At 41.7% G+C, this 18,860-nt stretch overlaps 2 protein-coding genes across 9 annotated transcripts in view; one reads left to right on the top strand and one right to left on the bottom strand.

The window, feature by feature from the left end:
* RGS20 (regulator of G protein signaling 20) overlaps window positions 1–7,132 on the top strand; it is an 84,061-nt gene extending 76,929 nt beyond the window's left edge. For 4 of the 6 annotated variants that reach the window (XM_038579311.1, XM_038579312.1, XM_038579314.1 and 1 more), the window contains exons 4-5: window positions 517–751; window positions 6,160–6,388. In XM_038579311.1, the coding sequence (XP_038435239.1) occupies window positions 517–751; window positions 6,160–6,348 (424 nt within the window). In that variant the 3' untranslated portion in view covers window positions 6,349–6,388. Of the gene's footprint in view, window positions 1–516; window positions 752–6,159 lie in introns of all 6 variants that reach the window. The other 2 variants (XM_038579315.1, XM_038579310.1) reach the window with 1 other exon arrangement.
* Window positions 7,133–18,062: 10,930 nt separating this feature from the next.
* TCEA1 (transcription elongation factor A1) overlaps window positions 18,063–18,860 on the bottom strand; it is a 38,385-nt gene continuing 37,587 nt past the window's right edge. For all 3 annotated transcript variants that reach the window (XM_038579309.1, XM_038579308.1, XM_038579307.1), the window contains exon 10: window positions 18,063–18,153. In XM_038579309.1, the coding sequence (XP_038435237.1) occupies window positions 18,145–18,153 (9 nt within the window). In that variant the 3' untranslated portion in view covers window positions 18,063–18,144. The remainder of the gene's footprint in view (window positions 18,154–18,860) is intronic.

Below are 18,860 nucleotides of genomic sequence, written 5' to 3' on the forward strand. Positions count from 1 at the left end.
AGTGTGTGTTTGTTATCGTCCTTTATAACTTGCAGTTATATTACATGTTCTTTTCCCTTTCTCCTTAAAATTCTCTTTCAAATGTTAAAAACCACTAAAGAGATATATAGCCCCACTGCTGTGCTGGAAGGTAGTGTGCTGAGGTCTGTCGCGGGTGACAGGGAAGTTTTGGTGAGATGCTCCTAGGATTTTACTTCACTGTTACAATTTTAAAACTTCACTAGGACTCCTAAGATCTAAACAAGAGTGTTCTTAGCAGTTATTCTAGTGACTGGTCTGCAAGCATTTGGGCAGTAACCACACACTCCAGCTAAACGATTTAAAAGTATCATACTCGTGTGTTTTTTGCCAAAGGTGCAAGGAAATGAGCACAGCTCTTTCCTTTCCTAAAAGGGCCTAGGTGCACATTTTCATTCGCAGAGGGGAAAAGGGGATGTTTATAGTGAGGAAATTCAAAGTAAAGCAACTACCAATAACATAGCTTCCTCTTGCCCCTTTCTTTCCATCCCCATTAAGCCCAAGTCCCACTCTGGAGGAAGTCAACGCCTGGTCTCAGTCATTTGACAAGGTAATGCTCACTCCAGCGGGAAGGAATGCTTTCCGGGAATTCCTCCGAACAGAATTTAGTGAAGAAAATATGCTTTTCTGGATGGCGTGTGAGGAATTGAAAAAAGAAGCTAATAAAACCATCATTGAGGAAAAAGCAAGGACCATCTATGAAGACTATATTTCTATTCTTTCTCCTAAAGAGGTACGTACCTGCCGTGACCGTGGGTAAAATGAACCCCATCAGCATTGGGTCACATGGCACAGTGACAGCTACTATAAGGTAGAGACGACTCCACCCACACTCATAGTATTTGGATGCCTTTGACCGTGGTCCCACAGGCAGGCTCTCAGTGCCCCGTGAACTCTGTGATAACTTTTGTGCATCTTTCTGGAGAAACTATTTATGACCTTCACCAGATTCTCCAGAAGGGGTAGTCTGTGCAGTTTATTGTAAATACTGTTTAAAAACATTATACCCTATAAGAATTTATTTAAATAAAATTATCTTTTTGTTCTGAGCACCAATATGTTTTACAGGTATTTTTATTTCAATAGAAATAGCATTGCTGGTGCATCTGGGTGGCTCAGTCTGTTAAGCATCTGCCTGCAACTCAGGTCATGATCTCAGGGTCCTGGGATTGAGCCCCAACAGGCTCCCTGTTCAGCGGGGAGTCTGCTTCCCCGCCAGTGCTTCCCCCTGCTCATGCTCTCTCTCTCTCAAATAAATAAAATCTGAAAAAAAAATAGCATGGCTAATATGATATGGAAGTTTTCCCTAGGGTATCCTTCTCTTAGAGCAGAGAAACTGTCAGATGAGGGACATCAGTAAGCTGCCATTGCCCAGTTGCTGTTCCTTCAAATGTAAATCTACAGGGTCAGGGTTATCTCAACATCGAGTACTTTATAGCTCTAATTGTAAAATCAGCCATTATGTCCTCCTATGTGCCTCTGAGAGTATAGTCAATCAAACAGGGCCTCTCCTGTCAGGGAGCTCATAGTCAATGGGGCAAACAGGTGTGGAGCCCGTGGTGTGACCAAGGAGCTGGCGGAGTGAGCCATCAATAGTGGGTGGGGCAGGAAGAAGGAAGACGGACTAGAAGAGGCTGTGGAACCAAGGATATGAAAAGGAAATCACCAGCAACCCAGCGGGATGAAAACATCCCAGAGGAAAGGACTAGATGCGCCAAGGGTAAAAGCATGCAGTCCCATGATCTGTGAAAATGTCCAGTTTGGAATGCTGGAATGTAGCACGTTTACCAAGCTATTGAGGCTGCTGGCAGGCAGCTGGAGGACAGTTCAGAAAAGGGGATGGCCCAAGAGCATCAAGGGGTTGGGGGCCATGCTGGCCTGTTCTAATTGTTATCTTGGGAAGCCCTCAGATTTTAGCCTGGAAGCATCATCAAATTTAGATTTCCAAAAGACCAGTGTGGCTGCAGAATGGATTAGGAGGAAGACACAAGAGGCAGAGAACAGTTAGCAGGTTCATTCCGTAGTGGAAAGAGGACATCATGAGGCCTGACAAGCCAGCTGGGGAGAAACCTGAGCAGTAGGCTTTGATTTGAGGGGGATCCCAGTGTCTGGAATGACTCCCATATGTCAGGGCACATCAGACAGTGGTGTGATTCGTGGAAATTGGGCAGACAGGATGGGGGTCGAGCCTGGGAGAAAGACTACAGGGCTCAACTTTGCTTACTTAAGTTTGTGTTTTTAAGTTGGAGATACTCAGTGACAGATGTATGAATATAGAGTTCAGAATATCATTTCCATTTTGGATTCATAAAAGCAAGAGAATTTTTGTCCTTTAAGGCTTCTACATGTTCTTATTTTGTCGTGATTTTCCTTCTTATTTTTTGAGACAAGATTTTTGAGATAAGCATCATATACCCAAAAATTTCTTAGCAAATGTGTGAAGCCAAAAGGATATAAAAAGATGACTCTTGCTGCCCAAATGTAAGCATGTATTACTTAAAGTGTAAAAGCTTGACATTTTTAAGAGCTTAGATATGGGGGTCAGATTCACTTGGGTTTGAACCCTACTTCTCTCATTTAACAGCTAAATTACCTTCAGTATATCTGAACCTCTCTGGGGGCTCCATTGCCTCATATGTACAATGGGACATGGCCATTTTCCTGTCTGGGAGGATTAAAGGGAGGACAGGTGCAAAGCCCCACTCACCATAGCACCTGGCACAGTGGTGACACTCGACATGGCCTCTTCATGAAGCAACCCTCTGTGTTCATTCTCTCATCCTGAGCAGACGGACAGGGATGCTCATGTGGAGGCTGGAGAGAATGAAAAAAATTCCATTTGTGCCTTAGCTGTTTGTAAACTAAAATGTTAATGATTTCTAGAGTATCTCCATCGAATTCCCTAACAAGAGCAGAAGATCTCATCCTTCTAGCCAATGATAAGTAGCAAGTCTCTCCTTTGGCAGGAGCAATGTCCCTCAGCACCTCAGCACGGGGCACTTAATCCTCAAGAAGCTTCCACGAAGGGATTGCTTGGCTGAGTGCTGCCCCAGGAATAAGCTGTGTGTGTGTGGGGGGGGGGGCGGGGGGCAGCAAAGGAGGTAACTCCACCTCCCTCTGGGTAGTTGTGGGAGGCTTCTCCGGATGGATGGGGGAGTGACAGCTAACCCAGGACCTGAAGGAGAAGTCAGGGAAAGGTTATTCTAGATGGAGGGAACAAAGACAAGCTAGTCCTAGCTTGCTTGCTTGCCTTTTTTAAGATTTACTGATTTATTCGAGGGATAGCATGAGTGAGTGGGGAGCAGGGGCAGGGCCGGAGGGAGAGGGAAAGAAAGTCTAGAGCAGACTCCCTGCTGAGCGCACAGCCTGAGGTGGGGTTCCATCTCATGATCCAGAGATCACAATGCCAGCCGACCAAGAATTGGATGCTCAAGTGACTGTGCCACCCTAGCACCTTCTTTCTTTAAGTTTCAAGTGGAATTCCAATCTTTACAATCTTGAGTGGAATAGTAAGGTAGACCAGGGGAAATTGGTGGAAGCAGAGCATAAAGGCCTCCTAAGTTTAAACTTTGGGCTTATCCTGAGCACTTGGACAAGTCAGTGCCAGCTCTGAAGCTGCAGTGTCAGAATGGAGTTTGTACCATAGAAAGAGTCCTCCAGGGGCACCTAGGTGGATCTATCAGTTAAGTGTCTGTCTGTAGCTCAAGTCATGATCCCAAGGTCCTGGGATCAAGCCCTGATAGTTCATTCAGCTCCCTGCTCAGCGGGGAGTCTCCTTCTCCCTCTGCCTGCCGCTCTCCTTGCTTGTGCTCAAATAAATAATAAAATCTTAAGAATAAAAAAAATAAAAATAAAAATAAAGGAAGAAGGGAGGGAGGGAGGAAGGAAGAAAGAGCCCAAGGAAGGAAGGGCCCTCTGGCCAAACAGTGGTGTGGTTTGGAGAGGCACTCAGGAGACGGGAGACCAGTTAGGAAGCCAGTGAACAAATCCAGCAGGAAATGGATTTCCCCAAGGGTGTTGGCAGGGAAGAGGCATGAGGTAGACAGATTTGAGAGGTGTTAAAGAGGCAGGTTCCCTGAGGCTTTGCATACAGAGCCAGAGGGAAAATGAGGGATGACAGGGACTTGGAATTGGATGGAAAAAGTTTTTTTCCTTCGCAAGCTATACAAAAAAGAGATTCGGAGATGCTGGCAATCCACTGAATCCACGTGAAGTTGGCCCTTGAACAACACAGGGTTAGGGGCGCTGACCCCACACAGTCAATAATCTACGTATAATTTTGACTCCCCGAAAACATAACTACTAATAGCCTACTGTTGACCAGAAGCCTTCCCGACAGCATAAACAGTCGATTAGCACGTGCTTACAGTAAAGATACAGAAAAGAAAACGTTATTCAGAAATGCTAAGCGGAAAATGCACTTACAGTACTCTACTGTATTTATCCCCAAAAAATCCCCTGTGAGGGGACCCACTCAATTCAAACCCATGTTGTTCAAGGTCAACCACATTGAGTTACCTGTGGGTGGGTACCAGGGGCTTTCCGGGAGGAGAGTAGATATATGCATCTGGAAAGACAGATCACTGAAGTCAAAATTTAATGATTTAGCTAGTCATATTTTCAGTTTTCTACTAAAGAGTAGCATGTGCATTGTATAGCATTAGAACTATCCCGGCCTCCTGGTGCAGAGATGGTCCCGCTAAGGTGCGAGTTCATCTCTACAGCCTGTACTCTTGTTTGTCTGCTGTCCTATGGAGAAAGTCGAAGCCCAATAGCTTCCTCTGGTCTGTGAGACAGGCTTTTCTAGGATGAGCAAAACATCAGAGAAAGAAGAGCCAACATCTCCTAAGGACTTAATGAATTCTCTTTTTTTTAATAATAAATTTATTTTTTATTGGTGTTCAATTTGCCAACATACAGAATAACACCCAGTGCTCATCCCGTCAAGTGCCCCCCTCAGTGCCCATCACCCAGTCACCCCCACCCCCCGCCCTCCTCCCCTTCCACCACCCCTAGTTCGTTTCCCAGAGTTAGGAGTCTTTATGTTCTGTCTCCCTTTCTGATATTTCCCACACACTTCTTCTCCCTTCCCTTCTATTCCTTTTCACTATTATTTATGTTCCCCAAATGAATGAGAACATACAATGTTTGTCCTTCTCCGATTGACTTACTTCACTCAGCATAATACCCTCCAGTTCCATCCACGTTGAAGCAAATGGTGGGTATTTGTCATTTCTAATGGCTAATATTCCATTGTATACTTGAAATAATTTCTCATTAAATCCCCACCACTATCATCATCATTATCCCCTTTAGGAAGGAGTTCGTTGGGGCTAAATTTACTTTGCCAAAGGCCGCACAGCTAAGTAGTGATGTAGCTGGGATTGAAACACAGGCCCTGTGCTGTTAACCGTTCCACGGTGCTCGAGTTAGCTTCGATTCACCAGCCAGCGTGACACTCGTTCCCAGAAATTTGCGGCCCTGATGTTAGGAAATTAGCAAGGGGTGAGTGTGTGCACGCTACCCTTTTATTCTCAAAGGACACAGTACAGTCACTTGAAAGAAGGAAAACAATGTTGTGGTTTTCTAAAGCAATGTGATCCCCGCCAGTATCACCTAAAATTCATGAGAAATACACATTTCAGGCACCCCCAACCCAGACCTACCGAGTCAGAAATTCTGCAGGTGGGGGCCAGCAATCTGTTAAACAGGCATTCCTTCTGATGCTGCTGAAGCTTGAAAACCCCTGTTCATTATGTGTTCAATTTCTCTTTCAGCGATTTAGATTTCTGGATGACTTTGTTTGTTTTGGGATTTTTTTTTTAATTTCCTCTTCTTCAGATGTGTTTTGTTTTTTTTTTAATTTATTTATGATAGTCACAGAGAGAGAGGCAGAGACACAGGCAGAGGGAGAAGCAGGCTCCATGCACCGGGAGCCCGACGTGGGATTCGATCCCAGGTCTCCAGGATAGTGCCCTGGGCCAAAGGCAGGCGCCAAACTGCTGCGCCACCCAGGGATCCCGGATTTTTAAGAAACAGTACAAGCCGTGTACTGTGCTCTTAACAACCCCAGCGGGGGTTAGGGATGGATTTCCAAAGGGAAAAATATCTAATCCCACTCTTCTTTGTTTCTACTGACAGGTCAGCTTGGATTCCAGAGTAAGAGAAGTCATCAACAGGAACATGGTAGAGCCATCCCAACACATATTTGATGACGCCCAACTTCAGATCTACACTTTAATGCACAGAGACTCATATCCCCGATTCATGAACTCTGCCCTCTATAAAGATTTGCTTCAGTCCTTATCTGAGAAATCAGCTGAAGCCTAGATGTTATCAAATATATTTATTAATAAAACAATAAAAGAACTGATGGACTATGTGTAGTACAGGGAACTTAGAGGTAGGAGTATACTTGGCTATTACTTGGGCTATTTTTTAACAACAGATGCTTCCTTTTAGAGAAAGCTACATATTCACAACGTAAACTGCAGCCACTTTTCGTGATACTTTTGGGGGGTAAAAATGGAGTACTGTCTTAGAAAAAGATATTTACATTTACAGTAACAGCAGCGTGTTGTCAATGGAAGGATACCCTAGAAGACTCTCTACTGCCTGGGGCATCTGCGTCCACTGGAGCCAACAGGACTGCTTTTGTTTCCCATGAATGTAGTATCCGATGATTCTCCTCCCAAAGAAAAGGCATTCAAGTGTTTCTTAGCCACTCCTTCCTTCCATCCAGCTATTTTGAATATTTGCTTATTGGTGCCATCGTAGGACCCAAATTCCCATTTTATAAAGACGTGTCCCCCCTACTTATAAAAATGGTATTCCACTTTATCTTAGACTCTGTGTATGTAGATACATATAGGTGCATGTGTATCTATAATGGTTCATGTACTGTGCTCTTAAGTGGATCGGTTTCACCTGTTTGGCAAGAGAAGTAGTGTTTAGAAAATTCTTTCGTTGAAAAGTTACCTTTATTATCAGAATCTGCCAACCTAAAGAATGAATGTTCATAACAGAACCTTCAAATAAGCATATTTTCATTTTGATTATTCAAAGAAATATGGCATTTTCACTGACATAATAAAGCACAAGAGTTTTATCTCCATTTTTTTCACATGTTAAATATTTGGGAATATAAGATGGAGTAAGTAGGGAAACATACAAGGTAGCATCTAGCTCCCCAGACCCTGTTTTTAGATCCCACTCTTTTTACGGTAGACAAATGGAGTAACTTTAACAGCTAACAGGTATAACTAGTGGTTAGTATCCATCAGCCATCCTGAAGAAACCCATCACTGCAGTGAAAGGGAAAAACATCCAAAATCTGGAATGGTTGGAGTTGTGGGTTAGAAATCATGTGCAAGGGGCCTGTGGCAGGCTTCCCCTACAGGGGCGAGCTTTCCTCTGGGCCATTCTCACTTGGCCTGGTGATTTCATTACTCAATTCAAGCCCCAGACTAAGCCCCTTGCTCTCATCCTCAGGCAAACATCTTCCCACCTCCTACTAGGGTCCCTACCTGCTTCATCTTCCCGTGTAAGCTCCAAATGTGTCTGGATGGGCATTTGTTCCCACCTCTGTCAGTCCAGTCCCAGGGACTAATGTGATGGTTCCTCCTTTTCAAGCCATCAACCCCTTATGTGCTTTCGATGCCATAGTCAACAGCCTCACTTTTTTCGCTAGACAGGACATGACTGTGATTGAGACATAAATTCTGCCCTCTAGTTTACATTTAGGTAAGGACAAATAGGCGTGTGTGGCCGCTACATTATACTGCAGCAAGCAAGTCTTGAGGGGCTACTGGCAGAGGGTGTGTGTGTGTTGGGTCCGAGGTGTAGGGAAGGTATTTGCAACTGAAGCATCCCCCAAATGAGTCTAGTTGGGGACAGGCAGTGCAGCAAGTGACTAAGATGAAGGTGGTTAAGACATCAGAGGGACCCCGGGTGTCAAGATCTTAGGCTGGAGTATTTGGGATTTTCAGCACAGATAAGATTGCCAGAAGGGCTAACAGAGTGAGAAGAGCTGAGGTAAATCCTTGCAACAAAGAGTCCCGAAGAAAACTGGGGAGGATTTGCCTTCTCGGTTCCGGTAAGAAAGTGGGGATAAGGCAGCACAGGAACGGTCGGGGCACCGGGCACCTAATGGTCCATAAAGGCTCTTACCTGGAACTCCGCTCCCCGGTCCCCGCGGGCCCCCAGTGAACGCGAGCCTGCACCCCAGAACCGCCCGTCGCCCTTCGCCTCTCAGCGGGGGGCACTTGCTGGTGCCTTTGCTCCTCTCCCGCCGCACTCGGGAGCCTCTGCGCAGCTCCCCGCAGGCGCAGCTCCCCGCAGACCCTCCTCCCCGTCCCCTGCGCTGCCCCCGGCTCCCTCCCCAGCCAGCGGGGGGGAGGGGGGAGGCCCAGGCTCTGGAGCTCGACCGCGCGCTGGGTACCCGGTCTTGCCCGGCCCTGCCTCTTCATCTGCAAGAGCGGGGATACTGGGGCCTCACCCCAGTTGCTGTGCGGATTTTTTCCCCCCAAGTGAGATTTATTGAGTAGACTCAAAGGGAGAGGCGGGCGGTCAGCAAAGGGCTGGGCTTGCTGTGCAGACTGCAACTCACCCACGCGGGGCCAGCACTGGGCAGCGCAGGAGATTCTTGATCGCCGGGGTGTGCGCTCCGGGGGCCTACTGGGTGCAGAGATCGCTTAGAAATAGATCTTCAGGCGCGCCTGGGCCGGCGAAGGGTCTGCCTTTGGCTCAGGTCGTGATCTAGGGGCTGCTTCTCCCTCTCCCTCTGCCCGCTCTACCCCTTATGCCCTCTATCCCTCTCTCTGAAATGAAATCTGTAAAAAATAATACTTAAAAAAGAAACTAACCCATGTAAAATATACCAAGCAATCACTGTATGTCAGTTGCTATTATTCTTTGTGCACTAGATATGGCCTCCGGGGTTGAGGCTCTGGCGTACTTGTACTTTCCTTACTCATCTGTCCGCTTCCCCTGCATTCTTATAACCCCTTAAATTACCGCCAACACACGTAGGGCTACCAGACCAGGACCTGGTGTAGGCTGCCCCCAGCACTTCCCAATCAGCTGCCAGCCGGACATCTCCCCTTGCATATCCCACCACAGAGGATATTGAAATTCATCTAAATTCTGACTTCTCATCCCACTGCCCTCCTCCCTCCAAGCCCCAGCACTGCCTAGGTCCCCAGCCACCCAGCCAGTCACCTAAGCTCTTATTTACCTGCTAACTTTCCCCTTCTTTCTCCTTGCAAACAGTCGCCAAGCCCTGCTGATCTTAACTCCTAAATATTTCTCATGTGTCTCCTTCCTTTTTCTGATCCCCATTATCGCACACCTGCCAGTATCATCACCAAGAGCCTCCTACCTAGTCTCTCTCAGGCTTTCAAAAAGTCACGAGGTGACTTTTCTTACACACAGATCTCATCACCATCCCTCTGCTCCTTAGAATCTTCCTAATTCCCCAACTGCCTGAAGTACAAATACCAAACTCTCAGTACGGTGTGTGGGACCCAGGAAATTGAACAAAATCCTCTACCCCTGGACAAGCAGAGCAGGACTGACTCTATTTTGGGCTGCACCCGCCTTGTGCTGACCTGCTTATTACTTAGGGCACTGCCCCGCCCTAATCAAAGACCAGGACACACCCTAATCAGAAATCCGGCTCAGCGGACCAGCATGACTGTGCAACTTTCTGCGTATCCCATTGGCCACTGGCCCCTATAAAGTTGCTAAGCCTCTTAGTCTCGGGGTCCAAGCCCCCTGCTCCGCTGTGTCGGGTATACTTGGACCCAGGCTCGAGCTTGTAAATAAACCCTCGTGTGATTGCATCGGTGTCAGCTCCTTGGCGGTTTCTCGGATTCGCGATCTTGGGCACAACAGGTGTATAAGCAAGGGCCTCTATAGGTGGGCTACTGGCTCCCTAGCCAACCCCACACACGGTTTAGACTCTAGAATATATACTTATAGACAAGTATATTTTCATACCTCATCACTGCTCATACTGTTCATACTTCCTGCTACCCCTACCCCTCTCTACAATGTCACCCTTCACTCAGCTAACTCCTTTCATTCCTTTAAGATTTACCTAACACACTACAGCCTCCAAAAAAACCTTACCTGACCTCTTGATTTCTATTTCCATTGCGCTGGGTGCCATTCTTAGTATCCCAGTATTTTCCTGTACAATTATTTATCATCGGAATTTACAAATTATGTTGACCTATCTTTCCCATTAGACTATAAGCTCCACAGGCATTGGAAATACACTTTGTCCCTCATATATATATTTAAGAACAGTATTCCATAAATGTTTGTAGAACTGAACTGGAGAGTTATAGCATGAAAGCTGAACTTCCCAGTTATAAAACAAAAATTCCATTCCAAATTTATTTCACGATGTGTCACATCTCAGAAAGAGATCATCACAGCCCATGTGGCTACAGAGTGCACTACTATAAACCAATTCGGTGGGTAAATCGCTGGTGACATCTATGTGTATGAAAGAATCCTGAAGCTGCCCCAAATCAATGCAATTCTAAGGATTTTAAGAATTCTTTATTCATTCATTCATTCATTCATTCACTCATTCATTCATTCATGAGAGACACAGAAAGAGGCAGAGACACAGGCAGAGGGAGAAGCAGGCTCCCTCTGGTGAGCCTGATGCTGAGACTCGATCCCAGGACCCTGGGATCCTACCTGAGCCAAAGGCAGATGCTCAAACAGAGAGCCACCCAGAAGTCCCAGGTTTTTAAGATTTTTTTTTTAATATTTTATTTATCCATAAGAGACACAGAGAGGCAGAGACACAGGCAGAGGGAGAAGCAGGCTCCATGCAGGGAGGGAGCCCAATGTGGGACTTGATCCAGGGACTCCAGGATCACACCCTGGGCCAAAGGCAGGTGTTAAACCACTGAGCACCCAGGTGTCCCAAGAATTTTTATGTAAACTTTGAAGAGTTTATTTTGTTGGGATAAATGGCACTCCATTTGGGGGGGAAAAAAAAGGATATATAAACAAATATAAATTCCAAACCTTTTAAAGATCTCAAAACTTTTTAAAAAGAGAACATTATAAGAATATTGGAAGAAAATGTAGGCAATATTCTTGTAGCTTCAGATGGACAAGGTCTTCCTAAGGAAAACATAAAGCTAAGCCAGACAACATAAAATACTAATAGACTGGATGATATGAAAAATATCATTTAAATTCTGTGCCACAAAGACAACATAAAAAGAATTAAAACACAACTATCATGCTATAAAACAAAACTAAAAAAATCTATGCAGAATGCATTATAACCTACTAAGACAACTCTACAGACCAAAAAGGAAAGACACAATAAAAACAGAAGGAACAGAAGAAATCAATTGGTTATAAACAAGAAAAGATGAGCATAATAAATACAAGAAGATAATCATATGAACTCAAATTAAACGAGAGAATAGTGGTTGCTCTTTCCCCCCTAGATTTGCCCAAACCAAAAGGTTTGAGAATATCCAGTAGTAGAAAAGGTGTCAGGAAAAGGGCCTTACTGTTGACGGGTAGATAAACTAGTTTGCCTTTCTGATGAGCAACCTGGCAACATCTATCATCCTGAATGTACATATCCAGCAGCTGGTCAGTTCAACTGTTAAGAATCTATCCTACAACAAAACCTCAAAACAAAAACTACCCACAGGGAATAGTCTTGAAAGGAAAGGCTATATGTGCTCATGGACTCTCTATGGTGAAAATGAATACCATACATACTCTGGCAGGGAGTGTTCTAAGGTCAACTGCTAAAGGAGAAAAGCACGTTGTAGGATTTGTATGTGTGCCCATTTATGTTAATAAAAGCCATTCTAGGGGTGCCTGGCTGGTTCAGTCCATAGAACATTCCTCTTGGTCTTGAGGACATGAGTTTGAACCCCAAGGGCACAGAGACTAATTTCTTTTTTAAGTTTTTTTTTTTTTTTAAATAGTCATTCTAAAAAAATTCCTCCTTTGATTGAGGTGAGTACTGTTTCAAGGTCTTTACAAACTACTGTTTAGCCCTTTCTGACTCAAAATTCTAAGGTAACCTTTATGGAGGTTAAAGCTCCTTGTTAAAGTCTCACAGCTAGTAAGTTTGGATTTTGTTTGAATTTGAATCTGAGCAGATCAAAAGCCTGTGCTCTTCTTAACCACCAGGCAATGCCGATTTCTTAGGAAAGAGGACTTTTATTCATAAAGCCCAGTATGAGCATGTACACACAAACACACAGACATAAAGAAAATTACAGAGCCAGGGAAATCATTTTCTCTAGGTCATGATTTTGACCTAAAAGACAAAGGTAATAAAACCAGTTTCATAAGTGGTAGTTAAAAGTAACCCTAACCAATCCCCTTTGCCCTCATGACTCCTGAAGTTTCAGGTAGCCAGTTTTTCTTATTTGTCATTACATGACAAACATCTATTAAAAATTAGTCTTCATAAAAAAATTTAAAAATCAGCCTTCATATATAAAAATACTACTACTGTCTTAAGTTAGATTATTTTTCTCCATTAGTTACTGAGTTTGGCATTAAACCATCTAAGCTTTCTTTCCTGGCATATGCATAAGCAAAAACTTGAGTCATCTAAAGTACAAAAGTCACCAAACAGGACTTTTCCTAAGTAATGCCAACTTAAACTCTCATGAAAGATGAAGTTGGGGCAGCCTGGGTGGCTCAGCGGTTTAGCGCCGCCTTCAGCCCAGGGCGTGATCCTGGAGACCCGGGATCAAGTCCCACGTCAGGCTCCCTGCATGGAGCCTGCTTCTCCCTCTGCCTATGTCTCTGCCTGTGTCTCTGCCTCTCTCCATCATGAATAAATAAATAAAATCTTAAAAAAAAAAAAAAATGAAGTTGTGGCCTTGGCATTATAAACTATCCACTTGAATTAACTGTCCCAGTGGAATATACTGGAAAAGCAAATAAATAATAAAAATATTAGCTATAAGAAAACTAGAAATTAAAATTTGATTAGCCTAAGAATGAGAAGTCTGAATTAAAAAATAATTATCTACTTAAGCATAAAAGTTCTAAAAATTAACAATATGGTGACTAGTTACCAAACTGTATTGTATATTTTGAAAGTTGCTAAAAGACTAGATCCTAAAAGTTCTCACTAGAAGAAAAAATATTGTAATTATGTGTGGTGAGCGATGTTAACTATTGTGACAAGCATTTTGCAAAATATACATATACTGAATCATTATGTTGCACGTCTAAAATAATACATTATATGTCCATTAGATTTCAAATTTTTAAGTTTTTAATGGGGAGTTGGGCATCTGGGTGGCTCAATTAAGTGTCTGACTCTTGATTTTGGCTCAGGTCATGATCTCAGGGTAGTGAGGTCAACCCCGTGTCAGGCTCCACACTGGACATGGAGCCTGCTTTAGGTAATTCTCTCTCTCCCTCTACCCCCTCCCAAAGAATACATAAATAAATACATAAAGCTTTTAATGGGGAGAGAATTAATTAGCATTTGGTCTTATGGACATGTTTCGATGAATTTTAAAACAGTATTAGGGGTACCTGGATGGCTCAGTGGTTGAGCATCTGCCTTCGGCTCAGGTCATGATCCCGGGGTCCTGGGATCAAGTCCCGCATCAAGTCTCACATCAGGCTCCCCACAGGGAGCCTGCTTCTTTCTCTGCCTATGTCTCTGCTCTCTCTCTGTGTCTCTCATGAATAAATAAATAAAATCTTTGGGGCGGCCCGGGTGGCTCAGTGGTTTGGTGCCTGCCTTCGGCCCAGGCTGTGATCCTGGGGACCCAACATCGAGTCCCACATCGGGCTCCCTGCGTGGAGCCTGCTTCTCCCTCTGCCTGTGTCTGTGCCTCTCTCTCTCTGTGTGTCTCTCTCATGAATAAATAAAGAAAATCTTTAAAATAAATTTTTAAAAAACGGGATTAGGACTGCAATCATTAAGAGGGGAAAGAATGGAGAGATCAGTGAAACAATCCTGAGATAAATCAGTCTGATAAAAAACCTGTGACTTTAAATTGCCCTTCCAGATCACTTATGCTTCTTCTGCAATCACCCAGAAATCTTAGTAGTGCTCTCAAAGGCTTGGATATTCTGATATCAGCACTTTTAATTAGAATCATTTTACATTTACCTAATTCAAATATTCATCCAATTCACGATTTAAAAAAAATGTTTTTCAGTTGCTTGCTACAGAAATTTATCTCAAACTAGCTTAAACACAAAGGAAATTGATTGGCTTTCATAAGCAGGAAATCGAGGGTTGTTAATACAGGGTTGTTCTAAGCTTCAGCAAGATCAGATCCAGGTAGTCAGTGTTATCCAGACCTTCTCTCCAGCTCACCTGCCCTTGGCTTCATCATACACAGAGGGACTCTGCATTTTGTAGGCAAAATGGTACAGCAAGCCCCAGACACAGCTCCAGGTGGTTTATCTATTCCAGTAAAGACAGTATTTCTCTCATCTTTCAGAGAGTAATCCCAGGGAAGGGGCACTCGGTGGAGTGGGACACTATGAATGACAGAACTCCAAGGTCAAATGAAAGTGAGGCACCCCCTAAATGAACCAGACAAAATATTTGACTACTGCCAAAAAGTCAAAAGGTATAACTACGCCATTCCATTCCAGTGCTCTTGCGGTTTTTATTTTTTTATTTTATATCAACTATTCTTTCAAATGGCATTATTACAAAAACAATTTGGATATATACTATAAACCACATTTAAGGGTCTAAAAAAAACTTGTTTCAAAGCAGCTTGGTCCTCCAACTTTGGAAACATTTGGGCTACTTTAACTGGACTATATGGCAGATCACACATGAGATGTTGTTGCTATCTTTGCAGTCATGACCATTAAGGGAAAAAAATAATAATTAGCTGTCTTTTTATAGTACTCAAGGAGAGGAATCAGAACTTCATGAGCATCTACTATGTGACTAGAAGTATGCTTCTAGGTGTTAAAGATACTGCTGTTTCTCATAAAAACTTACTGACTCCATCTTTACTAAGTTATAGCTGTTGGTTATCTAGTATAGCCAGGTGATGAGATTCTTCCAATGCATGTCTCATTACTTTCAACTGACTTCAGTTAACTTAATCTTTCTGCAACATAATTCTTCAATTACGATCTAGGAACTTAGCAGTAACTCTATTTAGTGTGAAACAGCATCTTCACACTTTCTTATTTCTGAAACTGACAAAAATAGGTGGATTTTATGTCAGTGACTATTCACATCACATTTCCCAGTGGGATATTCAACTCTTCTTAAATGGCTAATTTTATACAGCTAAATATGTGTGTGAGAAGGTGCTGGAGAGATAAGAGTATTGATTAAAACTCTTTAAACTACTACACTCTATACCTGAGTTTTTATTTTGAGAAGTAAATTCAATTCAAAGCCCTGAATTACAGTTTGACCTCTAAGAATAATCACTGTGTACCTATAAAAACTCAAAGTATATAGCCTGTTATTTCTTTTGGTATCTTGTTAATACTTTAAACTTATTCTCCATTTGTAAGGTATATATAAATTTCAATGTTTGGGTGTATATAAATATTTCAGGGTCGCTCAGTAAGTGCCCAACTCTTGGTTTCAGTTCAGGTCATGGTCTCATGGGTCGTAGGATCAAGCCCCACATCAGGCTCTGCACTCAGTAGGGAGTCTGCTTAAGTATTCTCTCCCTCTGCCCCTCCCCCAACTCTCTCACTCTCGCTCTCTCTTAAATAAATCTTTAAAAAAAATACTTCAGAACTTTTGTCATGGCTTAGCAAAACTTATAAACTAATGCTCATCACTTCTGAGCTAGAAAACCAAGGTGGTTATTTTCTGCTTTCCCAGGATGGTGCTTCATTAATTCCCACTACAGATGTCTTAATTCCTCTGTATATTCATTTAAGTATAATCATGTATGTATATTTGTTTTACTTCCCACTCCTTTACAACTGGCTAGTATTTTCCACTATTAAGACTTTGTGATCTCTCATATTATGTTAAGTGCACACACGGGATGTGCTTGCATACTCAACTCAGAACCACTCCTGCCTCCCTCACCAGGAGTCCAGGAAAAGAGAAGAGAAACATGTTATGTATTACTACTCAATACTAGTCTTTATTAAAACTAGGCAGGCACCACCTAATTAAAATTATCCTTTAAAAAATACCTTAGTAGTTAGGGACACTTGGGTGGCTCAGCCAGTTAAGCATCCAACTCTTAACTTCAGCTCAAGTCATGAGCTCAGGGTCATGGGATCAAGCCCTGCTTCAGCCTTTGCACTCAGCATAGAGCCTGCTTGGGATTCTAATTCTCCTTGTCTCCCTCCCCTCACTTGCACACGCATGTGCACACACTCTAAAATAAATGAATAAAAATAAACAAACAAACAAACAAACAAATAAATAAAATGAATAAAATCTTTAAAATATACCTTAGTAGTTGGGAGAGAAGTTTTGAAACAAAAGGTAGAACAGGCATCAACGTCTAAATAAAATGAAAAAATGTGATACATGTTTAATAACAAACTTTATTGAATTACAAATTTAAAAATGGATCACTTAATTTAAAAGTGGGACTATTTTACTTTTATTCTTCCAAAAATGCACTTTATTTTTCAAGTGATAAAGGTTAATCTGTGAACTGACAAAGTAGATACAGGATGGTACCAGTGGACCAATGTTCATATAAGGGGTCCTAACATGAACCTTAATGTTGCTTTCTGTATTATATCGAATTGATTTGCATTAAAAAAAAAGTGGGAAAAGGTAGCAAAGAGGAGTGCAAAGCATGTACTTAAGTTTTCCTACAGGAGTCTGACAGAACATAGATTTAGCATGATAAAATGCGGCTTCGTAAAAGTGGCCTTTATGATGTGCTAGAGCAAGTGTACCCTAAGGAACCTATGTGAAAATCATTTCTTCTTATTCCTAACAAAACAAATGGTACACATGTAAAAAAGAAAATTTAATTTTAAGATTTGTACTGTAAACCCAATTGCGTTATAGCCCATATACTCAGTTTGTTGAACAACCTCATTCATTGTGTAACAGAAAAAGAGCAAATTCGACTCAAAAAAATATTTTCTATCAACCTCCATATGGAAAGACCACAGCGCTAATGATTTATATAGTCCTTAAACTTAATCCTTGGTCAGTAAAGATTTCCAAATCAAAATCAAGTCATGAACTGTTTGCAGTAACTACTATACTAAAATGCTAACATTTTCTTCCCAGGTATGACTTCCCATGAGGGGGAAAAAAAGTCACAGGTTTTCATTCTTTGCCTATGCTGGGATGTATGAAAAATCTAGTAAACTACAACAGTGTTCTGCAAAACTAAAATACACTACAAAATCAAACAGGTAAATAAACAACAAAACCAAACTGATTTCAACAAAGTCATGTTTCCAAAAGTAAAATCTATTAAGAACAAGTCATAAACATGTACAAGAAATTACAAGAAATGATTATCATGGTTAGTTACAAATGCAAAATAATATCTAATTATCCCAGACTTGTGAACATAATAATTAAGATCAATCTCATACGCTAGTTCAAATATTATGTACAATTTAGATAAGCTGGTCAAGTATTATCTGAATACACACCACACTTAATAAACTTAAGTTACCTTTTCTCCTCCTTTACAATTTGTGGGTACGTGCCAATATGGGGGAAAAATAGTAATTTCCATTTATGTATTAACTGAGAACAATAATATTACTACTGCATATGTTTTGGACTGTAAAAAAGTTAAGGTACATTTTCCTTTTAAAAGAAAAAAAAAAAGGTAAAAATAAATTGCCAAAAGTCTAATTGACAAAAGTTTAACATTGACTTACTATAAAAATGAAAAAAAAAATGTTCTGAAACAGATATAATTATGTGGTCTCCCTACTGATCTGAAGCTACAGAAGGCATTTAATAGGAAGGAATGCTATGTCAAAACCAAGACTAACCCAAGGGATGTATGTTACTTTAAAAATCTGATTTGCAGGAAAACTAGATGTTTGGCCTAGTTTTATTTTATTTATTTTTTTTATTTTTTATTTTTTGGCCTAGTTTTAAAGCTAATTACAAAATCCATTTTTTAATGGTCCAGACATTTTGCCATTTCTTCCAACTCAACAGAACTGTCAAAAAAAAGAGAGAGAGAGAAATATTTCATGAGACCTTTAAATACAGACAATGGGGTGTACCCCGCCCCCATTTAATACAGTATACATCTTATACTGCTAAAGAAAGAGGCATTTTTTTTAAAAGATGCTATATTTCTTAGACATGAACAGACACCTAAGTGTTTGACTTTTCCAATTTAGAATCAGTAGGAATATAAACTGAAGAAATATTATATTTAATATGCACCCCTCTTTTTAATGCTTCTAGGTTAAAAAAATGAATTAAAAAAAAATGAATTCCAAACTTGAACTTCTAGAGTAAGCCACTCTTAGGCATCAGCTTTCTACATTAAATTGAACTTTCTTAAATCCAAGAGATACTACGTCAAAACTATGCTCCAAACTGCCTGTATTCAAAACAAACTGCAATATGCCCAACAGTAACAGTAATCATCATCATCATCATCATCGTATCATCCATTTTGCAAAATAAATCTAAGAGCAATCTGAAAAAGCCAGATTTGCTCAACAAGACCAAAAACAAATAATTAAAAAATGAATGTCCCTCTTTTCAACCAATGCAAAAAACTTCTACAACTCAGGATAGGAGACATTGTTTCAAATAATGAAGACATTCTCAATACCAGTAACCTTCTCAGCTCAGAACTGAATTTGTATATAATAAAATGGGTACTGGCCTCAACCCCTGAAATAATGTCTAG

This window comes from Canis lupus, chromosome 29 (assembly GCF_011100685.1).
Source record: "Canis lupus familiaris isolate Mischka breed German Shepherd chromosome 29, alternate assembly UU_Cfam_GSD_1.0, whole genome shotgun sequence".
In the NCBI taxonomy this organism is placed as follows: domain Eukaryota; kingdom Metazoa; phylum Chordata; class Mammalia; order Carnivora; family Canidae; genus Canis; species Canis lupus.